The following is a 22357-nucleotide window of genomic DNA, read 5'->3' as shown; positions in this document are numbered from 1 at the left end:
AAAGGATAATACCTAAATTCCTATTTGCAAACTCTCTTTATACAGAGATGCAAATATACCAACTTTGATGTTAAAGCAAGTTAAGATATCAATAAAGTGATACACTAAGCAAGATGCCTCGCTCCAGTACTAACAAGCTATTTGTATAAGGCTAAGTGATCTACTCTCTCTGTACTTAGATTTTCTCTTCAGGAAAGGATCAATTTTCTTAGGATCATTTTTCAGCTCTAAAGTCCATGAGTTTATCAAAAGTTGCAGTCGTGTATAACAGTGGGTACAAATCATACAATGCTAACACTTGAGGAACCCTTAAGGGGTTATCAAGATTCTTAGTTTTTAAAAAACTAGAAGGATAAACTATAAATCATTCCTAATCTCTTCCAGCCCAATGTAGCCTCCATTTTACAGAAGGGAGAAACTGTGTAAAGGGAATAACATTTGTAGCATTGCTGTGATTTAAACACTAATTGTGGTCCCATAGGCTTCAGCATTTCCCCAATCTAAAAATGGGAACAAAAGAACTTACTTAACAGGGCTGTTTCAAGTGTTAAATATAAGCACTCAAAATAGTACCTAGCATACAGCAAATGTTCAATAAGAGTTACCCATTATTGGCTGGGCGCGGTGGCTCACGCCTGTAATCCCAGCACTTTGGGAGGCCGAGGCGGGCACATCACCTGAGGTAGGGAGTTTGAGACCAGCCTCAGGTGGAGAAACCCCATCTCTACTAAAAATACAAAATTAGCCGGGTGTGGTGGCTCATGCCTGTAATCCCAGCTACTCAGGAGGCTAAGGCAGGAGAATCACTTGAACTCGGGAGGCAGAGGTTGCAGTGAGCCAAGACCGCAGCATTGCACTCCAGCCTGGGTAACAAGAGTGAAACTCCATCTCAAAAAAAAAAAAAAAGAGTTACCCATGATTATAATTGGAAACCAAAACACAAATATAAACAGACTCAGAAAAGACATTTTAATTTAAAAAATCTAAACCACTTTGCAACAGCTCTAGGGAAAGTGTTCCATTCTGCACACACTTAGGCAATAGGACCTTTTATTAAGTGCTATTACTGAGAGGTCGGCTTCATCATGAGGTTGCAGTATTCACGTGAAAATTGACCTCCAGGTCAACCATTCAGATCTCAGATCACCCAATCAATAAAATAAATAGGGTTTTTTTGTTTTTTGTTTTTTTTTTTTAAGAGACAGGTCTCGCTATGTTGCCCAGGCTGTAGTGCAATGGCCATTCACAGGCACGATCATAATGCACTCCAGCCTCGAACTTCTGATTCATGCAAGCCTCCTGCCTCAGCCTCCCTAGTAGCTGGAACTATAGATGCACACCATCACACCAGCTTGTTAAAGCACTACAGATACTAGTATACCCTGCCCCACTAAAATCACACTCTTACTTACATAATGCATGTTTCTTTACAGTTTTTGATACCTATTATAAGTTCAACAGGTTTAGAAGTTCCTCTTCTAGCATTAACATACATTAGCACAAACATAATGTTAGAAATGCATCCCCTTCCCTACAGCTCAACTGGACTTCCAGAGTAAGAGATGACTGTTTGGTATATAGCTGTTCTGAGTTTAACAATCTTCTCTCTGAATATGCCTCACATTCCTGAATAAGTCACAGTGACCACACTATTCAAAAAGTAAATACTAAGGATATCAAATGAGAAGAACACATTTGTAAGGTCAGCAAGGCAAACTTTAATACAAGCTGACCTGGAAATTGAGACTGTATAGACACATTGGTTACTTTCAGTCCCTACCATGTTAAGGCTCTCACATTTCTAGTTTATATTATTCACACTTCATCTTGTATCAAATAGTATTTAAGAGGCTAATGCTATTTTGTTTTGTTTCCTAAAAGGCATTAAAGATCAAAAGTCTCTCCCATTCCACATGGAGTTCTGCTTCCATGTCACATGCTCAGGGCCAGCATTTTTAAGCAAGGGTCTCTTTGCTTCTTTGCCTCCCCATTGGCAAGGATTGGTCCTAAACCTCACAACAGCATCTTTCTCCAACATCACAAATTGGCTTTGGACTTTGCTCTTCTCCTTAGAAATACAAAAAGGCATCTTTAAAAAATAAACAAATAAATAAAAATCATGACCAGTTAAGAAAAAAAAAGTCAAGATTTTTAAACAAGCAATTTTCAAAGACCATACTTGTCTCCATGGCTAAAAATGAAGTCTGGCTTTAATTCTTGCATCTACCATTAAAACACGTTCTCCTAAATACTAGACTCCTTAAGGTACAAATGGCCCTTTGTATCCTCTACCAGAAGCTAGTGCTGCGATTCCAAGAGTGCAAGCCCTGGATCAGACACATTTCGGTCTGAGTCTCATCTCTCCCACTTATGGGGCCAAGTCACTTAACTTGCTCTCACATCTGCAAAATAAAAATGTTACTCTCCTTATAAGGTTGCTGCATGTAATTATCACACAGTGGGCACACAACAAATTTCAGCTCAAGAAAAAAGGAAAGGCAAACCATTAACCACAAAATTTTCAGAGAAAGACACTCGTCAAACCCAAGTACTAATTAGGCTAATACCGCACATCAATAGAATTGTTAAATCACAACTCAGCAAATAAATTAGTTGAGACAAAACTTTCTAACAAGAACATGAACAGTTCAATGTATGCTCTAAGAAGGAGAAAAAAATTAAGTTTTTGTGTGTGTGATTTACAATTTAAGTGGTAAAAATTCTTCTAGATAGAGCACTTATGAGCTTGATAATATCATTCCAAACTCCTGGCTGGAAGTCCTTCTTACTTCATTACTTCATACCAAGGCATGCTGACATACCTCCTTGCCCTGAGCTAAGCTCTGGATTGAGACCCTGGATTCGAAGTGTCACAGAACAAGAATTACATATTCTAGCTTATACCAAGTATCAGAAAATTTTTACTAAAATATCAATTAAACCAAGTGTGGCATGCCATACACTACATGAATCTGGTGCCTGGGATCAAAAATCTATTAGAAATAGGTTTCACAAGATGATTTATCAAGAAACCACAGTAAACGTTCAGAGATATGGCTAGCATAGACAAAGTACAAAAAATTGGAAATAGGAAAATCACCATAACTGGAATTTCTTTAAAAAGTCCTCAATTTCTTTCAAAGTACAAAGTGTTTCCATGAAGAATTTTAAAGATGCTATTTAAAACAATTCGGAACTGAATTTTTTTCTTTTGGTAACCAGTGGAACAACTTTTTTAAACAACAGGATTACAAAATTCCTCCTTTTGTATTTGAAGCTATCGTCACAATACAAAATTAAATAAGACAAAAGGGCGGGGTGGCTCACCCCTGTAATCCCAACACTTTGGGAGGCCGAGGTGGGCGGATTACTTGGTCAGGAGCTCAAGACCAGCCTGGCCAACATGGTGAAACCTCATCTCTACCAAAAATACAAAAATTAGCTGTACTTGGTGGCATGCACCTGTAATCCCAGCTACTCAGGCTCCTGAAGCATGAGAATGGCTTGAATCCAGGAGGCAGAGGTTGCAATGAGCCAAGATCACACCACTGCACTCCAGCCTGGGCAACAGAGCAAGATTCTATCTCAAAAAAAAAAAAAAAAAATTAAAGAAAAAAATGACGATAGGTTTTTTCTTATTCAGCAAGTTTTAAAGATAAAATCAAATTAAAATTAAACAATTTTTTTAAAGGATAAAAATTTTTAAATTCAAGTTATAATCTAGGCTTCAATTATGGTACAGTTACATCAGCTACCTATTGTTTCCAATAGAACATAACACAATAAAATGGTAATTAAACATAATTATTGTTAATAGAAATTACAAAACTACAACAGGCAATAAAAATCAAAGAAACTGCCCTTTAATGCACTTGAGATAACATCTGTTTCAAAAACCGCTGGCAATATCTTTTCTCAAGCTCACTTTTCCAACATTATCTAATGAGGAGGCAAGGGAACGTTTATGATGTCTTTACAGTTATTTCAATGAATCATTTATGTAGGGGTACAAGTACCTACAAAATTACTATATATTTTACACCCAACTTCTAGAATTCACTAAGCACCAAGAAATGCAATGTTTTAAGAAAGACCTGAGTTTTCAGATTAAATCCTATCTCACAGCAGTTAAATGAAAAAAGAAAAGACATCAGAAAAACACATCTAAAAATCTCATACACTACTCTGGAGTTAGCTGAATTCTCTTAGAGGATGAGGAAGAAAAGCGGAGAGGCAGGGAGAGGGAGGCAAGAGGAAGGATGAAAGGAGAGAAAGAAAAGTAAGGAGGGGGTACCTAGGCAGTAAGGCCTGTGGAACTGGTTCAACTTCGAACAAATTTCCTCTTCCCTAAGACTCAGTTTGCTCATTTGTAAAATGTACACACCATCACCTATGCCAATGTTTCCCAAAGCAAGGAGATCACTGGATGATTTTAAATGGTACAAAGAGAAGGCATTGTAAAACATTCCAAAGCTGTTACTACCTTTTCCACTCTCTTCAATCCTTCTGATTACATCAGAAGAAAAATCTGGTGTTAGTTTTCCTAGTGCCTCTCTAGTGCTTACTAATCTCTCTAACAAAGGCCTCATCAGAGACTCTGGCAGACAATAGCATTTAGAATTTCACACAATTCTATTTTCGTTAAATTTTTTTTATTGTTACTTTCTATTTGTGGCAAATAATTTTTCATTTAAGCTAATAAAAAATTCATTTTAAAATAAATGTTGGGTTGCAGAATGTTAACTATTCAATATTTAAAATATTAAATAAGCAGTATATTAGAAGATGACAAAAATCATGTGATGATACAGGAAAAACTGAAGTTTTAAAAATACTGGTTTAGCAGACTAGTGGTTAGTGGAACGTTATTTTCAACTCTAAGCCTCAGTTTACTCATCAATAATAGGGGAATATCACCACCTATCCAAAGAAAATTACAGAAAGGATTACATGAGTTAGTTTAGGTCTGTGCCTGGTGCTGAGTGTTCAACAACTACTTGTTCCCCTTCCCTTTTAAGGACATTATCAGAAAGCCTTTTTAGAGAGCTCCAGAGAGAGACTTTGGGTAGGAGATGAGGATGCCAGACTTCTGTATATCAGAGACAGGAGCATTTGCTCTGGTTCTAATACTTCCCACTAAGAACCTCCAGGGACCTAGCCTTCATTTTACCCTGATAAAGCTGCAGTCTACTCTCCTAAGGCTCATAATTCTACTTACAAGCAAATACTACAGAAAAGGGGCACATATCTGAAATTACTGAGAAGTCAAACCCCAAAGGCCACCAAGGAAAGAAGGGCCATTTTATAACAGAAGTCCAAGCCAAAATAAAGTATTTCATTTGGACAAATTAAACAACTCTGCAACAGAAAAGAAAGTCACTAGGTGGTTCATAACCGGCCTTTATCACTTTATCATCTGATATTGTCAAACTAGAGCCCACAGGGGAGAAAAACCTTGGGAGGAGGAGTTCCAACTCCAAGTAGGAATGCTTCAAGAAAAGGAACACCAACTGAATACGTACAATAGTCCTACCATTGTATAGTAATAGCACTTTATTTTACATATATTGCCAAATTTTTCCAAACCTATATATGAGACAATTCTGACCAAATCGCCAAATAGCCAATTCTCTAAATTTGTCAAAATTTTGTTTTAGATATTTGGACAGTTTATAAACTGTTTATAGACAGTTTATAAAAATTCATATCGATGGGTCAGTTCAATTACCTTTTAAGGATTTCTGCCAAGTCAGAACTGACCATTGGAATACCAGCATTTTCAAGATGTTCAATTTGTCTCTACACTGCAGCTGGAGAGAGCTGAGGCAGAGAGGACCTCTGCTGGTAGAAATATACATCCTTGTCTGGGCTGCAGGGGATGGGGGAAAAACGGTGTATAGGAAAGAGGAAAAAGAAAAAGGAAAAAAAAGGCAGGGAGCGTTTAAGAAAAAGGAGATTAACAATGGGTTCTGTAAGGTCTACAGATTAGATTCAGCAAATTGTCTTTTATTGAATGGAATATTGGGAAAACCGAATATTAGGAAAACTGGTTTTCAATGACTTGGATTGTGGTAAACTGGTCTGCTGCACCTCCGAGATCGATGATATTAACTTTACTTACAGATAAGGAAATTAACTTAGAAACTTTTGTAAAGTAACACAGCTACATTCCAGGTTTTCCTTAAACTACCTCATTTCATTCTCCAATAATCGGTGTGGTGATTCCACATCCTTTTACCACCCTCCACCCAGTATCTCCACCCCGCTTCCACCCAACTCTCAAAAAAATACATAGAAAATTACAAGAATAGAAAGGATTTAAACCCAGGTCTAACATGAAAGCGCAGGCTCTAATGCACCTAGTTATCACTACATCCTAACAACTTGCTGAAATAATTTTTAACCCCCACCCTCCCACTGCTAAAGTTTGTCTACCATTACTACAGTAACACTTTTCTGCAAAGATCTGCTTTTCAGAGGTGGAATCACACTGCCGTAAGACTAAATGGAAATATTTCAGGCAAAAGTCAGTATTTCAGAGATCTCTTTATTTAACCTGAACAACCTTATTATTTGCATGATTTCAGATAAAATTAGAACTGAAACTGCTTGAGAACTTCCATTAGAGACACTCAGACTGGCAATCCCTGCTGTGTATTAACAACTTTTTCCTTTCATTATGTTAGTTTCATTCACAAGCACACTGGCATATAATTTCATTACTGTGATCTAAGAGTGACTAGGTTAGTCGCATTAAATAAATGTAAAAACTAAAATAATCCTAAAATCTGCAAGACCTATGTAACACATTACTGCTTGCTCAAACTATCTGCTTTACTGCTGGACTCTTCAGGGATTTATCACATTTATGATGCTGGAAGACATGTCTTATCTGACCTACTGACATAAAACCTAACTTTTCTTATAGCAACAACGTCAAGGTCCTTTCTATCAATAAGATAGTACTTCAAGGCTCTCTAAACAGCTGAGAATATATTCTACCCTTTTGGTAAGCAGAAAAGTTCTTTATTCATAGATCTTAAGATGTGGCTCATACATAAAGCATTTTTAAAACATTAATATTTTTACTTTTACACTGCCTGAGTATAATCAGAAACTTTCACTAACAAAATTCCCACTGTGTAAAATATTTTAAGAATCAATTAAACTGTAACTTTTGAGAAAGTGTTAAATATTTGTTCTGATTCCCCACTGGGTTCAAAAACCTCTTTGATGTTAAGATGGGGAAAACATAGATCTTTTCAGCAAATCTGAATAGCACAAAATGACACTTTGAAAAATGCCACCGTCTCAAACCTTTTCAAGTACATATTTTAAATGATCAACAAACAGATGACAAATTTTATCTTTGTAGCCCATATTAGGTTTCTCTTTGCACTTCAGTAGTACCTCTTAATAATTATTTCTGATCTTCAATATACACCCAAGGCTATGCTTAATGTTTTGGCAAACAGAATACAATTCTTTTGAAATTGACAAAAGCTATAAATTTAATTCAAGACAGCTTTTGTAGTTCAGTTAGATTCAAGGTCATCTCAAGGCTTTTAATTACCAACCAGGATTTGAGGAGGTTTGTACTCACTATAGTTGAGGGAAAGAGCAGCTGGCTTATTCACTTATTAAAGAGCATTATAAAACCTGTCTTGGCAAATTACAAGTTTCTGACCACCAGTGGTGGGCACAAAGCAGCAAAGCAAATGATCTTCAAACGTTCATGTTTACTTTCAATCAACATAAACTTTAAAAATGTCTAAAGACTACTTAATTTTAATTTCAGCAAATATGACTTACGCTTTAATAAAAAAAAAAGTATAGATAGCTGGATTCCCAAAACGTTCCTATTTCCATTCTGAAACTAGACCTGTTAAAAACTGTGAATGCCCTTCAAATTAGCATAAGAGTTATTCAGAGTCTTTCACCATCAAACACTGCACACGATCAGGATAGAAATTAGCCACTGAGGAACCCATGCAGATTTCTAAAGGAATGCAACTTTAAATTCTCTCTGCATGTACTTAATTTCTATTCACACTCAGGTATAGGGTAGGTCTCAAGACACAGTAAAGACTTTGTGGGAGATGATATAATTTTATTAGAAGACACACGCACATCAAGTCATCATCCCGAGATTTTTAAAGGCAACCAGAGAAGGCTCTAGGGTGTCTCTGCAACTCATTCACCCATATCTATAAGAAAGAAGGTAGCCTCAGAAGGGTCCCTAAGCACAGCTTTGACCAGGCTGGAGATGGTAGGATGAGGGTGCAGGGCAACATTCTAGTGCCAGAATCAAAAAGAAAAAAAAGGGGGGAGGGAAACGACTCTCTCTCCCCTCAAAATGATAAAAAGCAAAGAGCCTACCCACACTATCTCAAATTCTATCTCAAGCACCAGGCATTTATTAAAATAAATAAGTACTGCTGGCAGCCCTAGATGTTGGTATGCAAGGTATCTTAGTGTAAATTAAAGTAGTTGTTGGTGAGGGTACTTTGAGATAGACACACACTTCTCAGAATTATCCCCCAAAAAAAGCCAAGATAAAAGAAAGCACAAGATGGTGTGAGAAGCATTGTTAAAACATTGAAAAAATAAAACCTATCTAAATGAAAAACAATGGGCTGTCACATAGCTATTGAAAGTTTCAAATAACTTGATGTTGAATGAGTGAAGTTTGTAACAGGAGAAAAAACATTTAAAATTAAACAAAAAGCAGAAAACATAATAGTATATATTGTATGACTAAAAAATTGCAAAAAAAAAAAACTTGGATTTGAGGTCTAGAAGAAAACATTAATGAAAGTTGCTTAGTGGTAGGATTATAGGTTATTTTCCCTTCGTTTTTCCATATTCTCTTCAGTGACCATGCATTAATTTTAAAAACACTAGATTCTTAAGCAGCTCACATCTAAGAACCAAAGGACCTAAGGGCCACAGTCAATTCAAGCACAGACAGACCCTCAGAAATCACAAGTATTTAAAACCTAAATACACGATGCAGCTGTATCTCTCCTGCTTTTATTTATATGCAAGCACTTCCAACTGTGTTTCCCAGGACATGTTCCTTAGACAATGCTCTAACCCTGCTTTCCAAACAAGGCATTTGAAACATCGGGTATTCTCCAGCCAGAAGTCCTTATCTGAAACTAGCTTTGGAGAATAAATTTACAGTGTTTCACACACTTCGGATTGCACAAAAATGCTCAGTTTTTTTTGTTTTTTTTTTGATGGACACACTGTACGAAAAGCAAACTCACTTTGAAATACTTTGAAAGGGCTTACAGCAGATAGGAAATTTTATCTCCAAATGTTAAATGCACTTCTTCACAGCAGTACTTTCAGCAAGTGCTTGCAGTCAGTTCTGAATTCTAGGGAACCCAAGTATCTTTCAGATTCGATCTGTCACCAAGAAAGGGAATATTTTTTTGTGGGAAAGCAATTGTATTTTCCCACATCAGGTGATTGATTAAGTTCTCTCCCTAAAAGGCTGATTGGTTTCCTGGTGCCAGTAAAATGATTGATGAATATTTCAACTGCAGCTACCCTGCTACACTCTTCGCTTCACCCCTCCCCCATGCACCGCTCCCCTTTCCTGCTGGGTTCCCTTTTACAGACCAGCAGCATTTCAGGAAGTTTCCCTTCTGTTTTGCAATTTCCCTGAATGAATCAACGTTCTCAAATGAAGCACATTTAATCTTAGGAAGACAGCACTCTTCTCAATGCTGAATGAGTTTTGCAGATAAATATCCCATGACAAGGAATGAGGAAAAACTCTAAAATTAACTATGGGTTTGATTCAGTGAATGAAACTGTACTCAAAAAAGAGAAAGTGTGGCCTGGAGGGGTTATAAATGAAAAAAGTGATCTTGTTTAAAAAACAAAAGAAATACTCCATAACTTATTTCAAATTTACATTACAAATTATAACATCAGAACTGTAACTGTAAACATTTTTATGAGGCAGACTGAAAGAATGAAATTTACAGATAAATTATGTGATCCCACCGACTGTAAAACAGCCAAGTATTCTAAAGCAGAACAAGGAAGCAGTTTGGTAAATGTAAATATTCTTAGAGGGATGATAGAACAGTATCTGAAATCAAAATCATCCCAGAGAATCTGGGCAGTGAGTACCACAGCGATTTGCTTTAGGCAGGACTTTTCTAAACTGCAACTTCCTGTTTTGCCCAATTCATTCCATCATAAACCTGGAAAATCCTTTCAGGGATTATCTAATTTAATTTAGCTCCTCCATTTTTATAGGTGGACCATTTTTATAGGTGGACATGCCTTTGAGAATCAGATCCTAGGTATAAAGTATCTCCTGGGCCTCATAACTCCTCAATGTTTGGGCTCCTCTCTGAAGTCTTTTCCTATTCAAACTACTTTGCTAACATAGTCTATTAATCCACACTGCCTATCCTCTTTACATCTTTCTCACTATCTCTCTTTTCGCTAGGAAATCACCTTCTATATTTCATAAATTTTGGACACCTAGCTCTTATATTTCCTTTGTGTGACAGAATTTTAAAAAGGTACATGGGACAAAGGCCACCTTCTCCTAAGCTGCATTCCCGAATGCAGTCAAGCAAACAGCCACTAGTTTATTGGCCATCTCGTCTTAATCTAGGGTATCTAGTCACTTTAAATTACAGGAGAACCATGTTTCCAAACAGAAACTACATTCTAGTTCCAGGAGGGCCCATCGAACCTTGGATTTAGCTTAAACATGCTGCTTGACTTAGATATTGGCCCCAATTTCCTCAGGTAGCTGAAAAGCATATTCCTTTCCCTTATATTTTGTAAATTTTCTCTGACTACCAGCAAGGGGCTCTGAAATAAGCAAAAGGCTCATATTCCTGACTTGCCTCTTTCATTCATTCAATATGCATTAGAACACCAACTTTCAGTGCTTAGGATACAGATAAAAGACATTGTACCCCTGCCCCGAGTAACTCAAAACACCTTCATTACTTAGCATCCCTTGGGTTCACCAAAGATTGTCCCTGATTTGGCAAAATTGTTTTCTGGCCAATGGCTTATTAAAACCAACATGAGGCCGGGGCCGTGGCTCACAGTTGTAATCCCAGCACTTTGGGAAGCCAAGGCAGGTGGATCATGAAGTCAGGAGTTCGAGATCAGCCTGGCCAACACAGTGACACCCCGTCTCTACTAAAAATACAAAAATTAGCTGGGCGTGGTGGTGGGCACCTGTAATCTCAGCCACTCGGGAGGCTGAGGCAGGAGGATCGCTTGAACCCGGAAGGTAGAGGCTGCATTGAGCCAAGATCGTAGCACTGCACTCCAGCCTGGGAGACAGAGACTTCGTCTCAAAAAAAAAAAAAAAAAAAAAAAAAAAAGCCAACATGAGAGAAAAGAAAAAAGTCACTTCCAATGCTAAGAGTGGATCTTTTTGGCTCTCTACTCAATAAAAGTTGAATTATGGGCCTCTCCAACATATATAAATGGTCCAGATTCTCAGGATTTTGCTTTTAGACAGATACTATACTATGCTTGGCAATCTACAGATCTTGTCTCTAATCCTTATAACCCTAGTCAATTTCAGAAATGTCAGAGTATATGGGAGAAGAGGGAATGTTAAATCTACAAAACAAATCATTAATGCTGTTACTAGCTGTGAAATCTGGAGGTTTAAACTCTGTGGGTCTCAGTTTTCACCTGTAAAATCAGGATAACAGAACACCTACCTCAGAGTTACGAGGATAAATGTACATAGGTGTTTGGATTATAAACACTATGTAAATGTTAGCTATTAATGTTAAATGAGAACACTAAAGTTCAGAGAATTCAAGTGACAAAGTCGCATAGCTGTGATCTTTGTTAGGCCACACTCCAGAGTCCCTGCTCTTTGCCTCACACCATCTAACCAAAATCCTTCCTCCCTGGATGGGACTACTACTGCCATTTCCAAAAAAACAAAGCCTTCTAAATGCATGTCAATAAGGGGTTTCCCCCAGGTGGTTTATTATCCTGCTAAATAGGCATCTTGGGGGAAGGATTCCTAGACTAGAGAGAGGAAGTCTCCCGACAGGTTACATTTCAAGAGTACAGTAAGAATATGGAAAGAAAAAGCCTTATCTGTCTCAGTTATTAGGTTTCATAATTAAAGAAATTTAACTAAATTGAAGAATGCAGTGGAAGATTTCATGTGAATCTTGAAATCCAAACATTAAGATAAAAAAGAAAGGCTTGTATTTTCTTATAACTAAGCTGCAATCCCCACAGAACACAAAAATGTTTTCAAAGGTACATTACATGAAACTCCAAGAACATCAAGATAATTACAGAGCTCTTAGGAAGGAAGTCCAAATAATTATCTCACTGATCTTTCAACACCTACCCAAGCTTCACCTTGAGTTCTGATGCAGTAACTCCTTATTTGTTATTCACATTGTTACGTGACATTTCTTCAGCCAGCAAGCCCACTACAGGATGAGTTCTACCTAGCAACTACCCTAAGGAGTAAATCTCTAACTCTTTAACAACACAGTAATTGACTTACACTAAAATGTTACTCACACTAGGAAAGGATATTCTTAGACCAGAGGAAGAGATGCCTCTTCTATACAGACTTTATTACCATCTCAGTGAAAACCAGGTTAAAAGCAAACCAACTTACAAAATGGCATTACCGAAATCACAACTCTAAGACTCAGTGATAGCCAAATATATCTGAGGAAAGCAAACAAGCAAGCTATTCTTGATGGAAGTTTTAAAAAGCACGATAGAATCTTTATCTCTTATAAACAGTTCATTATTTTATAGCAATGACTCTTAAGAAATTCTATTGTCAGATTTATTTCCACAATTATAAGTCTACCCTTGGTGAGGCAACTGGTTCTCTGGAAAAACTGCTGCCACAAGACAATTATCAGTTAAGCAACAGGTTTCATGTAGCAGGTAACAAAAGCTTTATCAGAGAACTCAGTGAGACTGCACTACCACACATTTCATGTATTCCCAAGCAAAGAAAACTTAAAATGATATGAACTCATTTTCAATGAAAGTAGCTCAATTATGGAGGGAAATAAGAAAACTCCAAAGTAAAAAAGTACTACTAATGGTATCTGGTGAAGTCACCATCTTCTTACTAACATTTCGTTAGTTCATTTAGACCTGGAGTTCTCACATATTTTGGCCTGAGTGTTCTTCGGGACCCCTTTTACACTCTTAAAAAGTTGAAGGACCCTAAAGGGTTAATATTTATGTGGCTTTGCCTATTGATATTTATCATACTGGAAAATAAAACTATGAAAAATTTAAAATATTTAATAATCCATTTAAATTTAATAAATCCACCGCATGTTCGTGTAACATTTTTATGAAAAATAAAATTGTCCAATAAAACATAAAAATTAGAAGAGTGGCACTGTTTTACATTTTGCTAATCTCCTTAATATATGGCTTAATCCCAGCAGCTAGATCTCCTACATGCTTCTCCATTCAGTATATTGTGATCTTTTGTTGTTGCTGAAGCACAGGCAGAAAATCTGACCCCACAGATTTATAATCGGAAAAGGAAGCAGTATTTGCTTTTTAAAGTAATTGTGGATAGTCTTCTTTGATACTACACCAAAACTCAGTAAGTGGTACTTTCTTAAAGGTTAGTTCAGTGTGAGTTTAAAAACTTATCAATGAACTACGTGTAATCCATTACATTAAAATCTATTGATCAATCTGGCATTTTGAACAGATCTCTTACCCATGCAGGTTCCTGTAATATCACACACAGATCTTTTGGAAAATACTCAATTACTGAGATATTCAGATTTTCAAAATGTTGACACATTTCCTAACATCAAAAATCACATTTGTTAATTTCATCATCCATCTCACCAGAAAAGGCTTTAACCATTGGGAAGCTGTCAAGCTCTTAGTGGCAAGTACAAGTTTTCCAAAACCAATTGTTGCTTGAAAGCTCAAATTTTATTTACTGGCAATCAATACTGTCAGTTTTTCTTGATATGACAGACTCACTGTTCATTTAAGAAAAAACAGTCTGCCAAATATCCAAGGCTGAATCAAGTATAGTTTAATTATTTCAAGTATTCCATGAACAAAAGTAGCTAGCTCAGATCACAACATAATCACACAAGCAATTTGTCTGAACCATTTTATTTTAGTTTGCACCAGAAGTGCTTTGCATGTACTCTTCCATTTTGTCACACAGAATATCAAAAGTACATGTACTCAAGGGTCAAGATTTAATCATCATTTTTACTGCTACATCAAGGATGACATTAAGTGGAAAAGTCTTTTTAAAAAATACAAGTGCATGGAAGTGAAGAATATAATGACTACTAATACAGTTTTGTGCCTTGATTTCTGGTAAGGGACCAACAGTTTTTACTCACTATTGTTTCTGCAAAATCAGTGTAAATGTCAATACAGTGAAAAAGGCAAATGATGTCTCAGCATTATGATTAAAATATATTTGAGAACATCCCGAAAGGGTCTCAAGGACCCCCAGAGGTTTGCAGACCACACTTTGAAAATCACTGGTTTGGATGCAACCATAAATAAATTTAAGGACTCAATAAATGGGAAGAGTTTAAGTTTGAAACAAACAATAGTAATGAATGGTCAACGAATGACAGAAAATACACTTGAGTACTACTTCATTATTTGTTTATAAATTTTAAAAGGCAAGGGATGAGGAAGCAGGATAAAGTACATAAGGCTACAAAGAAGTGTTCTGTCTTCCAGCTTTTCTCTCTTTTGTGACAGAAAGACTAAATTAGATAAATTGGAGTTAGCCGTAATAAAAAGAACATTGGATCTGATCCAGTGGAGCATAAGGAATTTTTAAAAGACTGAATTTTTAATTCTTCCAAGGTGATACAGCTTCATGACTGAAATGAGGACTTGAATTAATAAAATTAGTTTTAAAAATGAAAACTGCCAGGCGTGGTGGCTCACATCTGTAATCCCAGTACTTTGGGAGGCTGAGGCAGGTGGATCACTTGATGTCAGGAGTTCAAGACCAGCCTGGCCAACATGGTGAAACCCTGTCTCTATTAAAAATATAAAAATTAGCTGGGCATGGTGGTGGATGCCTGTAATCCCAGCTACTCAGGAGGCTGAGGCAGGACAATCACTTGAACCCAGGAAGATGAGGTTGCAGTGAGCCCAGATCGCACCACTGCACTCCAGCCTGGGCAACAGAGTGAGACTCCATCACAAAAAAAAAAAGAAAAAGAAAGAAAGAAAATTATATGGTTAAGCTATTCCCTTCACGGAACCAGTCTATGCTTCATTTTGAGGTAGATTTGTTACTACAATGTTTCCTGAGCCCTAAACTATGCGATTATACCTGAAGGAAACATCATAGATAAAGTATCACAGGAAATCTAATCAATCATCTCTTTTTTCATCAGCGTTTTAGAATAGAGCATACAGAAATTTGGGCACTACAATGATGGCTGGAAGAGCAAGCAGAACCCATTCCTAGACCTCCAAAATGCTCTCATACACAGATCTAAAAATCCCCAATTCTATGAAATGTAAAGAGGAACTGGAAATAAACAGCTGGGAAGATTATCCATCTTTTTCACATGAAGAATTTAGTTGTGCATTTCTCTCTCAAAATATGAATCTTGAGTATATTTTTAATGAGTTATAAATTGTTTCCAATGCAAACAGTTGTTCAAGCAAGTATCTGTTAGATACATTCTCTGCTAATAATACTACTACAATTCCAATGTGCTATAGCTATTACTCTAACAACTCCCTTAATCACTATTACCAAATTTTTAAAGTAATTCCTCACTTGGGCAGTGAGTGCAGTCACTCTTCTGGGTCAAACCACCCACAGAGTATATCTTCAAATCGAATGCCTGGATTTGTTTCCCTGAATACATTACATATTGCTGCCCAGGGAATTGGTTTTAGAAACATTACACCTGCCAGCTGACTTATCAACAGGGCCCATAGAACTGACACCAACTTAAAGGAAAGAATCAGTCCAGAAACAGAAAAATATACTGCTACTGCCATCTGTGGTTTATGCTTGAATAGCTTCTCTGGTGTAAACAAATTGAAGGGTGTAGAGTTTACAATTAGAATCCAAAGACCTCATCATTTAAAGACACTTTTTTAAAGTCAATTTTTAATGTAACAAATTGTATGGTTTATTTAGTACAAGACAAGAATCTGTAATTCTGTACTTGAGCTTATTATATAATGCTGATGGAGAAACCACAAACTACCCTGAATGAAAACTACTCCATTGCATAACTTTATTTGTCCCAAACACACACTCCCTAAAGAAACTCAAAACATTTGAAACCCTCCCGTGAATTTATAATTAGAATCATTTCTCTTTTGAAATCGTGACTATCAATATTAAAACAGCCCCCGAAATTTTTAAAGCAAAAAAATTTTAGGAAATCCAGGAATTTTCTATTTAGACATAAGAATTTGGCCAGTTAGCTTCTGTCAAGATAAACATTTGGGAATTCAATTATTCCTATAATTTTTTTAAGAACAAAAATTCCAAAATGCAAATGAAGTTTCAAAGTAGGCTATTTTCACAACATATTTTCTCTCAGTTTGCTTTCTCAAATGACAACCACTGTAGCCTGGGGATCAAAAGATTTGGTGCAGCTGGGGGTGGGGAAGAAAGCAATTCAGCTCCCCAGCAGCCAGCTGAGGAAATCCTGGTCCGCTCCCAAACTAAATCACTGTTAATTAGAATTACCAGGTTACACCAGTAAATAACTGTAACCAATGAAAAAATCTGGGTTTTTTGAGAAGCTTCTCTACAAAGGCTGCTGTTTAATGCAGGTAACAAAGAATGAAGAACGAAATACCATAGGAAATGTTTTATTCTTTCAAATTATGCTCTCCTCTTCTTCCTGTGGTTATTTCTCCACCATACTGAAAACTAGGTTAGACATCTCATAATGGTTTTCTTCTGATTTTCCACTACCTACTAAGGGTGTTACAGTCTAACACCCTTGTCTTTTTCTTAAAGAGAAGCCATGTTGGAAAACAAGCAATAAACAAAAGACTGGGCTGAATTCTAGAAATCTGTATGTCAAAGTTACATCTAGAGAAGTTTTTTTAAATTTAAGCTCAGCTGAATCTGAAACTTTAGCTCCAGAAAGCTCAAGACCCAAGAAAGAATTACCTGCTCGGTACCAAACCACTTTCTTGCTGATTTTTAATAATTCTGGTATTTCTGAACCCTAGTTATCAAAGGCATGCATAAACCCTTAAGAAATTACCTGAGCCAGGAAAAAACTTTAATTAAAAAGTTAAGGTTGATCTTAAAGAAGAAGTGTGAAAGAAAACATTTTCCTTTACAACTTAATTGGTTTTGGAAATGCTCTCAAAGTATTACAAAGAGTTGGGTATATCAGATCACTACTTATGGGGCAGATTAAATAGCTACCTTCTGTTAAAAATCGTTTCAAGCACATTTATCCTTTACTGAAATACAAGTGTGTTTATCTGTTGATTCAGAATTTTGATTTTTCTAATTCTGACCTTTTTCACACATTACTAGAATCTGTTTTTACACATGAAATAAGGCACTTTTATTGTCCTACTTAAAAAAAATAGACTGAACCAACAATGTAAAATTTACTCTAAAACACATCTTCTCAAGTGTCACTTTCAACTTAATTATTATGCATGGAAAAAATACTGAACAGAAAAGTGTCATTAATTTGGCTATAAACCAAAAATAAACTTAAGAAGGAAAAATTATGACCAGCCCCAAAGAGCCCCATGAAGTCTCCTAATGTGGGAGAATCTATCCTGGCTTTATGCAATTCTTAAGTCAGAAGTTGCCATCTGAACACAGTTCATTAACAGACCAATTTTTCAACACAACCAATAAATAATACCTACCCAATTATAAAAACGAAATGGTAAGTCTTCCTACTAACACAGATGAAACTAACACAGCTCCAAGCTCCAAAACATGCAAGCATCCTTAGCAATTTAAAGCCAACTTGCATAACAAACGCTAGGGGTGGTATAAGAAACTTCCTTTACCAATGTTACAGCAACAGTTGGCATTTCCACCTAACATCCTCCACTATTCTAAAATGTGGTATTTTAATCTAAACTCTATTTTCCACCTTTGCCCCAAAACTCTAGGAAAAAAGTAGGGAATGAGAAACAAGGAAATTCTAAATAAAATACGGAAATGCGTGATTTGGATATATTTTTGGAAATTTACCAGCAGTTTTTTTTTTCATTAGTTCCTCATCCAGCTCCCTTTCATGTGCTAACACATGTGCCTTGCATACACCTTTTTGCTACAGAAGTCACAATGAATTACAGATTAGGAATCATGTCATCATATTTTGGTTACATGAATCAGAACTGCTGACAGATTTGGTGGCTTGTACACTAGAGATTGTAAATGTGGTCATCTCCCACCTCAGCTATGCAAAATCACCACTTGAATTTGCTCCCTGTCGCCTTTCTTCTACCCTAGCCATCTTTGGAGGTCACAGAAGCTACCAAAAAAAAAAAAAAAAAAAAGCAAAACCTGCGTGCTGTACGTACTAAGAAACAACAGTACTACAGCATGTTTTTTGTTTTGGTTTTTGCTTTTGTTTTTCTAATGGGAGTAGGAAAAAATTCTGGGGCAACTCAGAATTAACTTAATTTTTAAAATCACAGAACTGAAAAGTTAAATCACCATGGGAAACAGTTGCCAATTTATTTTCCTGCATAGACATTTGGACGGCATGGTTACAGCAGGAGAAAAAGGAATCCTGCTATTTGGTGAACTTCTCCCCATTTCCTCTAAAGTGTAATTACATAAAATATGCTTTTAATTACTTATAATGGCTTATAACCTTCCTTTGCCTTCCTTTGCTTTAAATATTTAAAAGTCTATTCCCTCATTCTCTTAAAATGAACAAGTGCAATATTCAGCATACACTTCCTCAAATCATTCATCTTCCTTTGAAATCCCAAAAGGGAGCAGTCCTCTATTACAACTAAATGAGTTCATGTTTGTTATGAAAACCTACAAGCAACAACTGAAAATAGCGCAGTCAGCACAGGGAATTCCTGGAAGGATGATGGTGCATCAAAAGGCTAGAAAGAAACTCTGTTCTGACAGAATAAAAACCAAAGGACTGTAAATTCAGCATCAATGGCGTTTCCAGTAGGAAAACATTTCTAAAATGCCACCTCCAGTTTATTTCTTCATGACAGAGACCAAAAGACCCCCTATCTATATAGTTGTCTCTTGAAAATAGTTCGTACAAAATAGAAATCAGCCACTATGATTAAAAAAGAGATAATTATTTTCTACTCAGAACAAGCAGTTTCAGGTATTTTTGGGAAAAAAAATATTAATTAGGAAGCCAAAGAGAAAAAATGTGCCCATTGTTCCAAAAGCAAACTTAAAACTTTTTTTTGACAATTCTTCTGTGAGCATGTTAACTTCCTAAGTGTTAATGAACATAAATTGTAAAACACTGCACGATGTTAGCTTTTACACTGAAAAATATCCCACAACGGTCTAGCTTCTCGTGTATTTTAAGCCCATCAAGCTGCCAGAAGTTCCCATTGCATTTTCAGCAAAAAGAAAACATCTGTACCACTAACTTAGACTAATGTAAAATATTAAAGCCACCTTAGCCTAAATGGATTGCTCGATAACATTCTTTCAAATGGTTCTGACCAATTGAGGAAATGAGACTATGAGTGGGAAATCTGATTAAGAGTTAAAATTACCACTGAGTTCTTTAAAATGTACTAATGAATAATTAATAGCAAATGCAGTTCTTAGGTTTCTCTTACAACACTATTATTCTCAAGTAGAATTGAAAGCAATATTGCAGTAAATATTGAATTGCAGTAAAATCCGTCATCTACATTATATGCACAGGTGGGTACAGGAAGTATTCACACATAGGAAGGCATCACAGAAATATACACGCTAACGTGGGATATAAGATAGGTTGGGACTTGGATTCAAAAACACCAGCATGGGAAATTTTAGATCAGGATTTACAACACTCACAAATTAATACCAAACCAAATCTCCACACAAACTAGCTTAAAAAGTCAAAGGCATTAAAGAAATCCTTTGTTCCTATGATACCGTCTCCTACACTAACTGGATTCCAGCTTTCCCCTTTGTGACACGGAATTTTATTGATCTCAAACATGGTCACATTCAGAAATTAGTTGCCAACGACAGCCCACGGAACGGCCAGCCACCTAGACATCACACACAAATTTAAAAAAAAAACAAAAAACAAAAAAAAAGAGCTTTGAAAACACATCACTATTTTTAAGATCAGCAATATCAAGTGAAGTTAACCAAGCTCTCTTCTACACGGACTTTTCTCTTCAGTAAAAACACCAGATCTCCTGAACTAACAAAATGTTTGACGAGTTAATAAACGTATGAAGGCACAGATCCAACCCATGATTTCCACCCTCTGTAGCTACTCACTCATTCAACAATTGAGCGCCTAAGTGACCTATTTTCAGGTTACTTTCCCCACACCTGCCAGGTCACTGTCTTGACTGAGAAACCTCTTGGTGAAGCAGTTAATTTTTAGTGCCTCCTAACTGTCCTGGGTGTTTGCATTCAATTTGAAATCTGTTACTTGTTAGACACTGTTCGGTCCTAGATCTTTGAGAGAATTGCGAGTTTATGGTGCAGCGAGGGGAGGAGGTACGGATCTCTGAGAGCCTCCCTTTATTCGGAAATGAGGAGATGTGAAAGGTGGAAAACAGGGCAAATAAATAAATAAATCGTGTTGGCCGCCGGAGCGTTTGCCGGCCGGTGCGAGCACCCTTTGTAATGCAGGCCTCCCGGGGCGATCGCCTGCGCTAATTGCTCCAGGGCGCTTTCCAAGTTCAAAAGTTCACCTTTTACGACCTCACAAAAGCTCCTAACACGTTACCAATAAAAACATTCCGCGGAAAACACCGAGGAGGAAAATATCAAACAGATACAAATAAAACACCCCGCAGGGGGAGGGAGCGAAGGGGAGGAGGGTGAGGAAGCCCCGAGGAACCTGAGGAGCTGGCCCGGGCGAGGGGGCAAGGGACGAGCGGTAGGAGGAAGGGCCGGGCCAGGTGAGGGATTCTCAGCGCCCAGGGTCCCGCATCGGGACAAGGAAGAGGAGAACTGAGCCTAAGAGGTGGGGACCGAGACCTGCCAGGCAGAAGCCGGGAGGAGGCAGGTGTCCGGGGCCCCGGGGCGTGCTGGAGCCCTCGGCCACGGAAAGCCGCTGCCTGGCGGAGAGGGGGGCTGAGCAGGGGCGGCGACCAGCCAGAGAGCGCGGGTCGTTGGGGAAGGTGAGGCGCAGGGGAAGCAGGAGGCGCGAAGGAGTCCGAAAAAGGAAATGACTGGGGGATGTCTAGCGAACGGGGGTTCGGAAGAGGTGGGGGGCTCGCAGTATTCAAGGGAGAACGCGCGAGGCTGCAGATGAGGAAAACACTCTAGAAAGCTGAGCGGTACAAGGGTGCTGTGGAGGTCGGGTCGACAGGGCAAGAAAGGAGCGTCCTCGGTGGGAGGAGGAACCCCTGTGGGGGAAAAGAGAGGCTCTGCGCGAAGGGGACTCTGGTGAAAGGGAATGCCCCCACTGACGGACCGCGGGGGGGACTTCCAAGCTAAGGGGCCCGGGGGGAAGGGAGGGTTCGGCGCTGGGAAGACGGGGAGGGGACCCGGGGGGAGGAGGGAGGATTGGTGCTGAGGGAACGGGGGGAGGGGAGGCCTGTGCAGAAGGGACGGGGGGAGGGGGAAATGAAGCTCGGTGCCCAGGGACCCGGGCAGGGGGAGGGTCCGCGCGGAAGGGAACGGGGACGGAGAAGGAGGGTCCACCCTGAGTGAGACCAGGGAGAAGAGGGAGGGTCCGCGCCGAGGGGGATCGGGGTGAAGGTCCACGCCAAGGGGCCGCGGAGTCGCTGCGGCTTCCCGGGGCGAGGGTTGGCTGAGAGCAGGGGGATCCCTGGAGGAGGCTCAGGAGGCCGGTTCCTGCCTGGCCCGGGCGTCGCAGGCCCCTCACCCACCGTTGCGCGGCGGCGGAGGGAGCGCGGCGGGCGGCTCCAGGAACCCCGCCGAGCCCCCGCTGCCTCCCCCTCCGCTAGGCGGCCGTTCGTCCCGCTCCATGCGGTGGTGCCTAGGGTCCGCGCCGGGTTTGCTGCTCCGCCATGACCGGCGTCCTACTCGCCGTGGTCGTCGTCCGCTGAAGGGAGGAGGCTGTCAGGAGCCCGCGGGCTCCTGGCCGCGGCGCTCTCTGGGCCCCTAGTCGCCCGGCTCCGCGCCGCTCCGCGCCCCTCCGCGCCGCGCCCCCTCAGCACTGGCCAGCTCCCTCCCCTGACGTCACAC

At 38.7% G+C, this 22357-nt stretch overlaps 1 protein-coding gene across 2 annotated transcripts in view; it reads right to left on the bottom strand.

Annotated features, from left to right (window-relative positions):
• NR6A1 (nuclear receptor subfamily 6 group A member 1) overlaps positions 1 to 22357 on the bottom strand; it is a 260459-nt gene extending 238102 nt beyond the window's left edge. For both annotated transcript variants that reach the window (XM_023217166.1, XM_023217167.1), the window contains exon 1: positions 22039 to 22357. In XM_023217166.1, the coding sequence (XP_023072934.1) occupies positions 22039 to 22138 (100 nt within the window). In that variant the 5' untranslated portion in view covers positions 22139 to 22357. The remainder of the gene's footprint in view (positions 1 to 22038) is intronic.

Source organism: Piliocolobus tephrosceles, chromosome 14, assembly GCF_002776525.5.
Source record: "Piliocolobus tephrosceles isolate RC106 chromosome 14, ASM277652v3, whole genome shotgun sequence".
Taxonomy (NCBI): Eukaryota; Metazoa; Chordata; class Mammalia; order Primates; family Cercopithecidae; genus Piliocolobus; species Piliocolobus tephrosceles.
Note: the sequence above shows the minus strand (reverse complement) of the source record. Positions and strands in the feature narration are given on the sequence as shown.